The sequence below is a fragment of the Bubalus bubalis genome, chromosome 14 (assembly GCF_019923935.1).
Source record: "Bubalus bubalis isolate 160015118507 breed Murrah chromosome 14, NDDB_SH_1, whole genome shotgun sequence".
In the NCBI taxonomy this organism is placed as follows: Eukaryota; Metazoa; Chordata; class Mammalia; order Artiodactyla; family Bovidae; genus Bubalus; species Bubalus bubalis.
The window spans coordinates 82100605-82113559 of NC_059170.1; the positions used below are offsets into that span (position 1 = coordinate 82100605).

The window sequence follows — 12955 nt, forward strand, 5'->3', positions numbered from 1 at the left end:
ACGAAGATGAAACACCTTTTATAAGCCTTTTGATTTTCAGGTAGTTTGTTACACATAACATCTGGCAAGAGTTGACTGGCCTAGTAGTCATAGCGCATCACAAAAACATAATATTGCCAGATGAAATATATAATCTCATAATCCTTTTTACAGAGTGAAACACTAAAACAACAAATAGCTTCCTACATTGTTCTTTAATAACCTTCTAAGGCAGTGCTGATTTTCTTTACAACTTTGATAAAAAGTTTCCCACAATGCTAACCATACCTGGCCGAATTGCTTGTACTGGCAAGATTCGGTGACCAATAAATTTACCTCCTTCTTCATAAACTGCTATCCTCAGACAGGCTAGCGAAGGAAGAACCACCTATAGGACATTAAGAATACATGTGGTTACAAGAAGGAGTGACTCCCAGAAAGAATTAGAAAGGTAATATTCAAACAGGCCCTACTTTTCCAAATCCAAGTAGAAGTTTCTGCTGAGCAAATTGATAAAAAGTTAAGTTACTGCTCTATAATTTAGATTTTCAAAAAGAGAAGGATTACCAGAGATATGGCTTCATCTGTGTTTTATCACCTTTTCAAAATGAGGAATCTGTTCAACAAACAGACCATTTTCTTTTGACATGAACATTCTCAAGGCAGAAATGACAAAAGTTCTAGGTTTAAATACTGTGAGTTAATGGTTTAATTACAGTTTGAGCATTCACTATTATATTTTCAAAGCAAACTACCTTTGTACTTTGGAGCAAATGCAAAAATTATAAAGTAGCTTTCAAGGATAGCTTTCAGAATGAGATTGCTTTATTTATTTGTAAATTCCCAAATTAGCCATAAGTAGTACTCTTGCCTGGAAAATCCCATGGCTGGAGGAGCCTAGTAGGCTATAGTCCATGTGGTTGCAAAGAGTCAGACACAACTGAGCGACTTAAAAAAAAAAAATTGCTTACTTTTTTTTTTCTCTCAGTGTAAAACATCTGGAGTACATATGCAGCTATACTATATCAACACGTCAAGACCATGAAGCCAATTATACCTTAGATATGTATTTCTTTGGAACATAAGAAAACTAACATTTATTGACTACTTTCAATGGGTTAGATATTTTCTAAATGTTTTCAGTATATTTAGAAAATACTCATATAAGAATGCTATGATGTAGACAGTATTACTAAATCCAATTAACATAAAAAAAAAAGCTGGAGTGCAGAGATCTTTACCACAGATAGGATACCCTCTTTGCAGAAGACTGCCTTTGTAGATATTTTGGCCAGATAAAAGCAAAGTGATAAAGAGTGCACTCTACTTTCTACTGCACTTAATATCTTCCTTTTTGTTTAAACCATGTGTGAAAAAGATCTGTTTTTTGGTGAAAGCAGAGGGAAAGACAAGTTGAATGTAAAAGGTAACTCTATCAGATAGAATCCAGACAAGTTACAAAGACCAATGCCAGTGGTTGGAGATTCCAGGAGTTTAATTGCTATGCTTTTTAAAGGAAGCACGGACTTCCTTTATCTTGGCTACCGTATTACTCCCTATTTACCACTCTACTTCATTCGAATTATAGTGAAGATATATCATTTATCACTTGTATTATGAGAGGCTATGAGTTAAAATTACATGTTATTCTGGTCTTCCAAATGAGGTATCCTAGAATTAATTGATTCACAATTATGAAAAATCCAAACAAGCAATTCACAGAAATCTTGAGGTTTTCAAGATAGTTTTGAAAATGCTATTATATTATTAATGTGTAACTTCCCAAATGAAACAATAAGTAATTCCTCATTTCATATTTTTTCCAGTATGTTGCTGCTGTATAGAACACCTGAAATGACTCTTTGCGACTCCATGGACTCCTCTGTCCATGGGATTCTCCAGGCAAGAATACTGGAGTGGGTTGTCATTTCCTTCTCCAGGAGATCTTCTTGACCCAGGGACTGAACCCAGGTCTCCTGCATTGTAGGCAGATGCTTTACTCTCTGAGCCACCAGGTAAGTCATAAAACACCTAGAAGATGCATTAACATCTGACGTGAAGGACACAAGACCAACCTTTTTGAATACAATGGGTTCTTCTTCCCAGATGGGATTTACAGCGTTTCCTTGTGATGTTTTGGTCTTAAATGCCTTCCTCCTTGTGTCCACAGGCAAACCAAACATATCCACTTCCACATAAGTCCCGACTTTCTTATCAGAGAGAAACTGACCTGAAATAATCTAGAAAGTTTTTTTAAATTAAAAAAAAAAAAACTCTTAAAAAATGAATAACAATTATACAAGAGAAAACTTCAGGGAGGGACAAATGCTAATGATGAATGTTGAGCCATAATCAAAGTAAAACATAAACAACAGTACAATATTATTTCTTTTCTGGTTAAAGAATTGTTAGAAGAATAATGATAATGCCAGGATTAGGGGTTAATTAATAAGACAAAGTTGTATAGGGGTGAAATACATGAACAAGCATGAAAAGTTTGATGAGATTATGGCTTTTACATTTGAGAGATACTATCTATTAAAAGTTAAAAGTTGATTTTTAGAGCCAACTGAATATAAGGATTTTTCTAATACTTAATAACTTTATAAGAGAAAAAAATTCTCATTTTAGCATGATTCAGTTCAGTTCAGTTCAGTTGCTCAGTCGTGTCTGACTCTTTGTGACCCCATGAACTGCAGCACACCAGGCCTCCCTGTCCATCAAGAACTCCCAGAGTTTACTCAAACTCATGTCCATTGAGTCAGTGATGCCATTCAACCATTTCATCCTCTGTTGTCCCCTTCTCCTCCCGCCTTCAATCTTTCCCAGCATCAGGGTCTTTTCAAATGAGTCAGCTCTTCACATTAGGTGGCCAAAGTTTTGGAGTTTCAGCATCAACCTCAGTCCTTCACCATCAGTCTAGATCACCTGACCTGCCTCTTAAGAAATCTGTATGCAGGTCAGGAAGCAACTGTTAGAACTGGACACAGAACAACAGACTGGTTCCAAATAGGAAAAAGGAGTACGTCAAGGCTGTATATTGTCACCCTGCTTATTTAACTTATATGCAGAGTACATCATGAGAAACGCTGGGTTGGATGAAGCACAAGCTGGAATCAAGATTGCCAGGAGAAATATCAATAACCTCAGATATGCAGATGACACCACCCTTATGGCAGAAAGTGAAGAACTAAAGAACCTCTTGATGAAAGTGAAAGAGGAGAGTGAAAAACTTGTCTTAAAACTCAGCATTCAGAAAACTAAGATCATGGCAACCAGTCCCATCGCTTTGTGGCAAATAGATGGGGAAACAGTGGAAACAGTGGCTGACTTTATTTTTTGGGGCTCCAAAATGAAAATGAAAATGAAAATGAAATGAAATTAAAGGATGCTTACTCCTTGGAAGGAAAGTTATGACCAACCTAGACAGCACATTAAAAAGCAGAGACATTACTTTGCCAACAAAAGTCCGTCTAGTCAAGGCTATGGTTTTTCCAGTGGTCGTGTATGGCTGTGAGAGTTGGACTATAAAGAAAGCTGAGTGCTGAAGAATTGATGCTTTTGGACTGTGGTGTTGGAGAAGACTCTTGAGAGTCCCTTGGACTGCAAGAAGATCCAACTAGTCCATCCTAAAAGAAATCAGTCCTGAATATTCATTGGAAGGACTTATGTTGAACCATGATTGTAGATGAAATTAAAAGGTTGCTTAAGAGTACAACTTATCATCTCCCATAAATATTAGACTCTTTGATTTCAGAGCTAAAGCAAGAAAGAATCTCTGCTTTGTATTTGCTTGGTTGTTTTCTACCTAACTTTAAACCAGTTTAAATATTTTTAAATTTTAAACATATTTACTCAGCCATTAAAAAGAATACATTTGAATCAGTTCTAATGAGGTGGATGAAACTGGAGCCTATTATACAGAGTGAAGTAAGCCAGAAAGAAAAATACCAATACAGTATACTAACGCATATATATGGAATTTAGAAAGATGGTAACAATAACCCTGTATACGAGACAGCAAAAGAGACACTGATGTATAGAACAGTCTTTTGGACTCTGTGGGAGAGGGAGAGGGTGGGATGACTTGGGAGAATGGCATTGAAACATGTATAATATCATATATGAAACGAGTCGCCAGTCCAGGTTCGATGCACGATACTGGATGCTTGGGGCTGGTGCACTGGGACGACCCAGAGGGATGGTATGGGGAGGGAGGAGGGTTCAGGATGGGGAACACATGTATATCTGTGGCGGATGCATGTTGATATATGGCAAAACCAATACAATATTGTAAAGTTAAAAAATAAAATAAAATAAATTAAAAAAAAAGAAAAAAAAAGAGTACAAATTTAACACATAGCATAGTAGAAAGTCTAGGATTAAAAAAATCTTCTTGTTCATAAAATTCAATTTGACAGAGTAGTTATAATACCATGCTACTCCAATTCTGAAGATTGTTACACTTTAATAAAAAGCCAAAATAATGATAAAAGTACTAAAAACAAATACCAACTTTAAACTATTAAACTCAGTTTATCATCACTCCTAACTGCACTGGTTAACCATCCACATGATTGTGGTATCCTTTGCCTAGCTATAAAGCTAATGAATATTGTGGAATTAAATGAGGTTTTAAAACTACACGCTCATAATTTTCAGAATCTGAGGGGTTCTCGAATGTTATCAAGTTAATGGAGACAGACACGATGTCCTTCTGCTTTAACAACAGAGAGGGAAATGTGGAAAGCAAGTGTTGGTGGAACGGACTCAGTGATCTGTGTTATCTGATTGACAAAGCTTCACTTTCTGAGCTCCAGTCGGTGAAAGGAGACAGAATCACCAAGATGATGGCTGGGCTGGAAATGGACACAATGGCGGCCTGGGGATGGCCATGGTGACTGGGGAGGCCAACGGCAGCTGCATGCTGACGTGGTTAGAGATGCCACACAAGTTAGAAAGTTATGAGGAGGAGGCTGTTTACCCTGGGAATGCATTTACCCTGGGAAAATGCATTTCTCCTGAATATTCTCTGTGCCTGAGTGCATGAGACCTGCAAGGAACAATCTCTTTGTTTCCTTTGAGGTTCTACATGAGAACAACGTAGCAGACATTTTATAGTATGTTTGAAACTTCCAAGTTAAATGAGTCATGCTGGGAATTCAGATGCATCAAAGATGGTGTGTGCTTAAGATTTTTTTAAATGAGTTTTAAATTTTTTCTTTTCCTTTTTTTATCTTTATCTGCTCAGCATGTGGATCTTAGTTCCCCACCCAGTGATTGAACCTGCGCCCCCTGCATTGGCAGTGTGGAATCTTAACCACTGGACCCCCAGGGAAGTGACAATATGCTTAAGATTTTGATTAAAATAGACTTCTTAACTAAATGAATAACACTGAGCCTCAATGTTCTCATAAGTAAAATAGGATCATGGAACACCACCAGAGCTCAGAGGTCCACTCTGGCATTATAAAGTCTATGTCAGGGGATCAAAACAAAGGCAGTACTGGGTGGATGTGAGCTGCATTTTGGCTCCAGCCATCATGGTGAAGGCAGGATTCTGCTGCGGGGTCTCTGAGGCATTATGGCCTGTCCATTCAGAGGACACTGACATCTCCAGAGCAGTGTCTCCACTCTGGACTCGGGCAGCAGTGTACACCTGTCTGGGACTCAACTGTTTTCCCCAGTTTCTCTTTGTGTTTATTTATAATCACTTACACTGTCATGGTAGAATTTTCAAGAAAGAATAAACAACAAAGCAAATATATAAAACGAGATGAATGGTCAAACAAGGACAAAAGATTATTTTGATAAAATATCACTATCAGTTTGACCTGACTACAACTACAGTTAACAAAAATTCTACAACAGCATTTTATCCGCGAGTGATGTTTGAGTTTATCTTAATCAAACTTGACAGGAATTAAACATCCTTTGCTGAAAACAATTTCCTAAACTAAATATAATCTTGAAGCTCTAATTCTGCCAGCTCCACTTGGCAGATATATGGGGTGAAATAATTTCAAATGATATCATTGAGAAACACTCCAGTGCAACTTTATTTTTAATCTCTGGTGTAAATGACATAAATTTTAAAGTAAAAAAGGGTTCAACAAGCTTAGAATAGATATAAATTAGTGAAATTGTTATTGTTATTGTTCAGTCACTAAGTCATATCTCTTTGCGACCTCGTGGACTATATAGAGTACTTTTTTAACACAGTTTTTTATATGCTTTTGGTTTAGGGTCAATTGGAAAATTGCATTTATGCTTTATTAAAAAGGTTTCTTAGTGCTGCAATTATCCAGTTAAACAGAAAAGAAATGGAACTTTTAAAAAGTAAATGAAACTTAGCTGCAACAACCAATGGCTTATAGGGTTTTCATGTAAAAAGGTTTTTATAAAAATGATTTCCCATTTATAGTATTAAAAATATTTTCTCACAGCTAAAAAATACCTTGCATCTCCTGTAAAATCAATTTCAAAGACTGCAGAAATCATTTGCAATTAATTTTTTGAGGGTCAGATGTATGTTTAATGATATGATTCTTGTATTTAAGCCACCAGGGAAGCCCTTAATATCATTACTCACTATGTGTTATAAATTCCTGAATACTCTGATAGATTTTCAAAAGCCATGCTATGGTAACTGGAGGACTTTTATTCAATATTTAATAATTTATTTAGAGAATACCTTTATTTTCTCTAATTTTGCTCAGTGGCTAATTTTCCTAAAACTAACAGTGGGAGGCAAGACCACATTTCTCCAATATGAGTCACTGATTTTTGTGGTTTTGGCTTTCCTGGTGGCTCAGACAGTAAAAAATCCAGCTGTAATGCAGGAGATCTGGGTTTGATCCCTGGGTCGGGAAGATCCCTTGGAGAAGGGAATCCCCTCTCCATATTCTTGCCTGGAGAAACCCATAGACAGAGGAGCCTGGCAGCCTACAGTCCATGGGTTTGCAAAGAGGTGGACACGACTGAGTAACTAAGCACATACACACACACACACACACATACACACAGTTTTTGTGGTACATTTCTCTGTAGGATCTTTGCACCTAAAGAAAGGACTAGCCTTTCTTTAGGTGAATCTCAGCAACTTGCTTCACTGATTTTGGATCTAATTTTTAGCCCATTAAAAAGTGGGGCATCTTGTGCATATAGCTTTTGAAAACTTTTAAATAATTTTTAATATGAATATGAAAACTTTTAATGTGAATGAAAACTTTTAATATGAATATAACTTTTAATATTAAAACTTTTAATATGAACTTTCTGAAACTTTATTGGGAAGTAAACGCTTAATGACTAAATTACTTTACACAAAATAGGTGTGGTTGAAGACTTTTGCTGGGTACAGTTGTGTGATGGGGTGAACATACCTTAACAGATAAAGTGTTGGCCACTATGCCGTCCACGATGCCTTCTGTGAATGGATCAAAGTGCTTGTCAGGTCTCCTCATGAACTCCGGCTTCAGCCTGTAGCCACTCTTCCCATTGTATTCATACATCCCCATGTTTATCTGCATAGCCAGGTCTGTGAATAAAAGACACAAACCTTACTGGGACTGTATTTACACCTGGAGCAAGAACATAAGATTGTATTACAATACACTTCTGCTTCCTCTTTAAGAAGAAAGACTTATCATTATAGAAACTTAGAAAAAAAAAAAAAAAAAAAAAAAAAACTTAGGAAACAGACAAGAAAAAAAAACCAAGCTGTCATCTCCACACAGATTGGTGTATATTTTGTTTTTCTATTTAAAACATATTCATATATTTGAATATATAAATTATATGCAGTATGTCCATTTCATTAAATATTCATTTGCTTTAATTTTAACAACTGTATAAAATATTTTTGGATAGATATACCTGAATACACAGATTATACCAGGCCCCACTCTGGACATATTTATGTCTCTTCCAAATTTTTATCATTACATATAATGTTTTGATTTTACCACGTTGTTGTGGTGAAATCTTTGAAATCTTTGAAGACATCATTAATGATGCTTTTAGGAGTGAATTTTCTAGGTCAGAAAATATGTCTATTGCAAAAGCCTTTTGATAATTCTTACTAAGATGCCCTTCAGAAAGTTTAAATCTCCAATCCATGTTTTTGAGGATGGACTTCTTCATACTTAACCAACAGTAGATACTATAATTCTTTTTTTAATTTATAGGAAAAAAATTTTCTTTTAATTTTTTTTTTATTTGATTACTTACTACCAATATCTAATCACTCCTTGACTTGTTTCTAATGGACAAAGATTCCTGGTCAAAGTTTGCTAAGACTTGATCAATGTATGAAATAAATGTCTACATTATTTGCAATTGCTAGAGCTAAACAAACAAGCTTTAACGTCATAATGAATTTGAGAAGCTATCAATTTGTTCCAGATTGTCTGAGTTACAACTCATCTCTATTTAGACGGACAAAAAAGAATTTGATAGTAGAATTATTTCAAAGTTTCATGTAATGGAAAAGTAAGTGAATTTTTATTTATCATTTTGTAAGTTATTATGACTGTGATACCAAAATTGGATAAACTACCAAAATTATGCTTGAAAAAATTAACTTCAAAAGCCTAAAAATTAATTGCCAAGTCATATCTTCTAAAAAAACAATACATAAGCAAGTAGAATTTTTCTCAGGAACAAAACGATACTTACGTATTAGGAGATATATTAATAAAACATCACATTTCTCACAAAGAGGAAATGAACATATGATCATCCTGATAGATGCCAAGGAGACATTTAATAATACTCAACATAGATTCCTGAAACCGGTGCTGTCATTTAGGCCACGGGTAGGTCCCTTTAGTGTAAACGACTGTCTCAAGTCACAGCTACACCTACCCATAGGCATCATGATGCGAAATTCTCATTAGCGTCAAGATGAAGTGTCCACTCTTAATACTATTAGTCAATATTATTTTAGAACAGTCAGTCCAAGGCAAAGAAACACTGAACGGTAATAGAAAAGGAGAATTTCCTTTTCCATATATTAAACCATATTATTAAACATTATAGTAATAACAAGGTTATCGGCTCCAGGAAGGTGAAAAATTTATTAATGGAGAAGACTTATAAATTGAAAAAATGGACCCAAATTAACAATGACAAAGGCAACCTCTAGTATAAAAGACTGATCTCTTACCAAGATTATACATGAAAATTAAATCTGTGTAGATGAAAGGGTTAAATTACATGTGAAAAAGAAACTATGAAAGAAACAGGAGTAAGCATGGATTGATTTTCAGATGTGGAGCTTGTGATTGTGAGAGTAAACTAAGATTCCATAAAACGAAACATTAATCAATCCGATCTCATTTGTCCCATAAAATAAGACAACATGACTTTTATATTAAAAGTAGTGCTATAAATGAACAGAAAAATTGACAGCAGTCCTGAATCAAAGCACAAATGCAAAAATAAAAATCATATCATTCCATCATAGAGGATTGCAGTGCAGAAGTAGGAAGTCAAGAGATACCTGGAGTAAGAGGCAAGTTTGGCTTTAGAGTACAAAAGGAAAAGGGCAAAGGCTAAAAGAGTTTTGCCAAGAGAATACACTGGTCATAGCAAACACCCTCTTCCAACAACACAAGAGGATTCTACACATGGACATCACCAGATGGTCAATACAGAAATCAGATTGATGGTATACTTTGCAGCCAAAGATGGAGAAGCTCTAGACAGTCAGCAAAAACAAGACCTGGAACTGACTGTGGCTCAGATCATCAGTTCCTTATTGCAAAATTCAGACTTAAATTGAAAAGTGTAGGGAAAACCATGAGGCCATTCAGGTATGACATAAATCAAATCCCTTATGGTTATACAGTGGAGGGGATGAATAGATCTGGGATTAGATCTGGTAGACAGAGTGCTTGAAGAACTAAGGGCAGTAGTTCATAACCCTATTCAGGAGGCAGTGACTAAAACCATCCCAAAGAAAAAGAAATGCAAGAAGGCAAAGTGGTTTTCAGCAGGCTTTATAAACAGCTGAGGAAAGAACTGAAGCAAAAGATAAAGGAGAAAGGGAAAGATATACCCAACGAAAGGAGAGTTCCAGACAATGGCAAGGAGAGATAAGAAGGCCTTCTTAAATGAAGTATGCAAAGAAACAGAGGAAAACAATAGAATAAGGAAGACTAGAGATCTCTTCAAGAAAACTGGAAATATCAAGGGAATATTTCATGCAAGGATGGGCACAATAAAGGACAGAAATGGTAAGGACCTAAGAAAAGCAGAAGTGATTAAGAAGAAGTGGCAAGAATACACAGAACTATAGAAAACAGGTCTTAATGATCTGGAAAACCACGATGGTGTGATCACTCACCTAGAGCCAGACATACAAGAGTGTGAAGTCAAGTGGGCCTTAGGAAGCACTACTATGAACAAAGCTAGTGGTGGTAATGGCATCCCAGGTAAGTTGTTTCAAATCCTAAAAGAGGATGCTGTTAAAGTGCTGCACTCAATATGTCAACAAATATGGAAAACTAAGCAGTGGCCAGAGGACTAGAAAAGGTCAGTTTTCATTCCAATCCCAAAGAAGGGCAATGCCAAAGAATGTTCAAACTACTGTACTACTATGCTCATTTCACATGTTAGTCTGTTTATGCTCAAAATCCTTCAAGCTAGGCTTCAGTGGTATGTGAACTGAGAACTTTCAGATGTACCAGCTGGGTTTAGAAAAGGCAGAGGAACCAGAGATCAAAGTGTCAACATTCAATGGATCATAGAGAAAACAAGAGAATTCCAGAAGAACACCTACTTCTGCTTCAATGACTATGCTGAAGCCTTAGACTGTGTGGATCACGGCAAACTGGAAAATTCTTAAAAAGATGGCAATACCAGACTATCTTATCTCTTTAGAAACCTGTATGTAGGTCAAGAAGCAACAGTTAGAATCTGTCATGGAAACTCCCTGGTTCAAATTTGGGAAAGAAGTACGATAAAGCTGTATATTGTCATCCTGCTTATTTAAAGTATATGCAGAGTACATCATGTGGAATGTCAGGCTGGATGAATCACAAGCTGGAGTCAGAATTGCTGGGAGAAATATCAACAGCCTCAGATATGCAAGCGATACCACTCTACTGCCAAAAAGTGAAGAGGACCTAAAGAGCTTCTTGATGAAAGTGAAAGAGAAGACTGAAAAGGCAGGCTTGAAGCTAAGCATTCAAAAACTAAGATCATGGCATCTAGTCCCATCACTTCATGGCAAATAGAAGGGGAAAAAGTGGAAGCAGTGACATATTTGCTTTTCTTGGGCTCCAAAATCACTACAGATGGTGACTGCAGCCATGAAATTAAAAGATGCTTGCTCCTTTGAAGGAAAACTATGACAAACCTAGACAGCATTATTAAAAAGCAGAGACAGTACTTTGCTGACAAATGTCCTATAGTCAAAGTTATGGTTTTTCCAGTAGTCATGTATGGATGTGAGAGTTGGACCATAAAGACGGCTGAGGGCCAAAGAACTGAGAGTCCTTTGGACTGCAAGGACATCAAACCAGTCAGTCCTAAAGGAAATCAGTCCTGAATATTCATTGGAAGGACTGATGCTGAAGCTGAAGCTCTAATACTTTGGCCACCTGATGGAGGAGCTGACTCAATGCAAAAGACCCTGATGCTGGGGAAGACTGAAGGCAAAAGGAGAAGGGGAGCAGAGGAGGAGATGGTTAGGTAGCATCACTGACTATGATGAATTTGAATTTGAGCAAACTCCAGGAGATTGTGTAGGACAAACATGAATTTGAGCAAACTCCGGGAGATAACGGAGGACAGTGGACAGTGAGGAGAGTGGAGGACAGCCTGGGGTACTGCAGTTCATGGGGTTGCAAAGGGTTGCAGACTTAGTGACTTAACAACAACAAAAATAAGAGCGCAAACTTATAATGTTCAACTTCAACACTCAAAGAAATGAAATGAAAAAGAACAAGGAGATATTTGTCTGAATTATTACTATTATTTAATAATAATAATACTTAACCAAGAACACAAATGTGAGGGAAAAACATACCATACACTGCTGATTGAGAAGAAATCTCGTGCCACATTTTTGATGTACAATTTGGCATTGTACAAAGGCTCTTAAAACTTTCACTTAATTCTATTTTAGGAACTTTTCCAAAAGAACATTAAGAGATAAACTTGACAATTTATATTTCAGCCTGTTCTCAGGGCATTATTTATAGCAGAAAAAAAATGTCCTAAAGTTCAGTGATAGGAAATGTGCTTTAGTTAATTCTGAGATGTACTTAATATACAGCCATTAAAATTCATGTTTCCATATAATAAATATATATGAAGATATATATTTTAACAAGGTATTAAGTGAAAAAGCATGTATATGCATAGCCAAAAAACTTACAGATCACAAAGCCAGAAGTTAACAATGTTGAGAGAATCTCTGAGTGGTAACATTCTTGGAAGTTTTATTATTTTCTTTATACTTATTTTGAATTTATAATATTTTTTAGAATAAATGTGTATTACTTTTATTTTTTTATTTATTTTTTTTGTATTTTTGTTGTTTTTTTTGTATTAGTTTTAAAAGTGTAAACATTTGTTTGAAAATAAGTAAAACAAATCTAAATAAAGACATCTATAAACTATCAGAGATAATTCCTCAATATTCAAAATTTGCATTTTTTGTAATGATATTTTCTTTATGAAAATGTGTTTTGTTTGTTTTTTTCAATCCAGTCTGGCAGTCTTTCTCCTCCTTGGGATGATTTTCAGGCACTTGGAAATGTGGCTTTTATAGGATGGAAATGAATACTAACTGTGAGACTTACCCACTGTTTGGAAATTAAGGGCAACCATTTGGCAGCCTGCATTCCAGAAGAGCTGAGGCATATAGTTAGATGAATCCACGCGTGTTCCCTTTGGATATATCCTGCTAAGCTGCATTTTGTTATATCTGGGCCATCATGTTAAGTAGTGAATACAATTACAA

The 12955-nt window shown here is 35.9% G+C and overlaps 1 protein-coding gene across 6 annotated transcripts in view; it reads right to left on the minus strand.

Moving 5' to 3' along the window:
- Positions 1 to 12955, minus strand: part of PLCB1 (phospholipase C beta 1) — an 849858-nt gene that overhangs the window by 156523 nt on the left and 680380 nt on the right. For all 6 annotated transcript variants that reach the window (XM_025264704.3, XM_025264705.3, XM_044928314.2 and 3 more), the window contains exons 18-21: positions 12795 to 12919; positions 7365 to 7519; positions 2055 to 2219; positions 268 to 367 (exon numbers count right to left, since the gene is read on the minus strand). In XM_025264704.3, coding sequence (XP_025120489.1) covers positions 268 to 367; positions 2055 to 2219; positions 7365 to 7519; positions 12795 to 12919 — 545 coding nt within the window. The remainder of the gene's footprint in view (positions 1 to 267; positions 368 to 2054; positions 2220 to 7364; positions 7520 to 12794; positions 12920 to 12955) is intronic.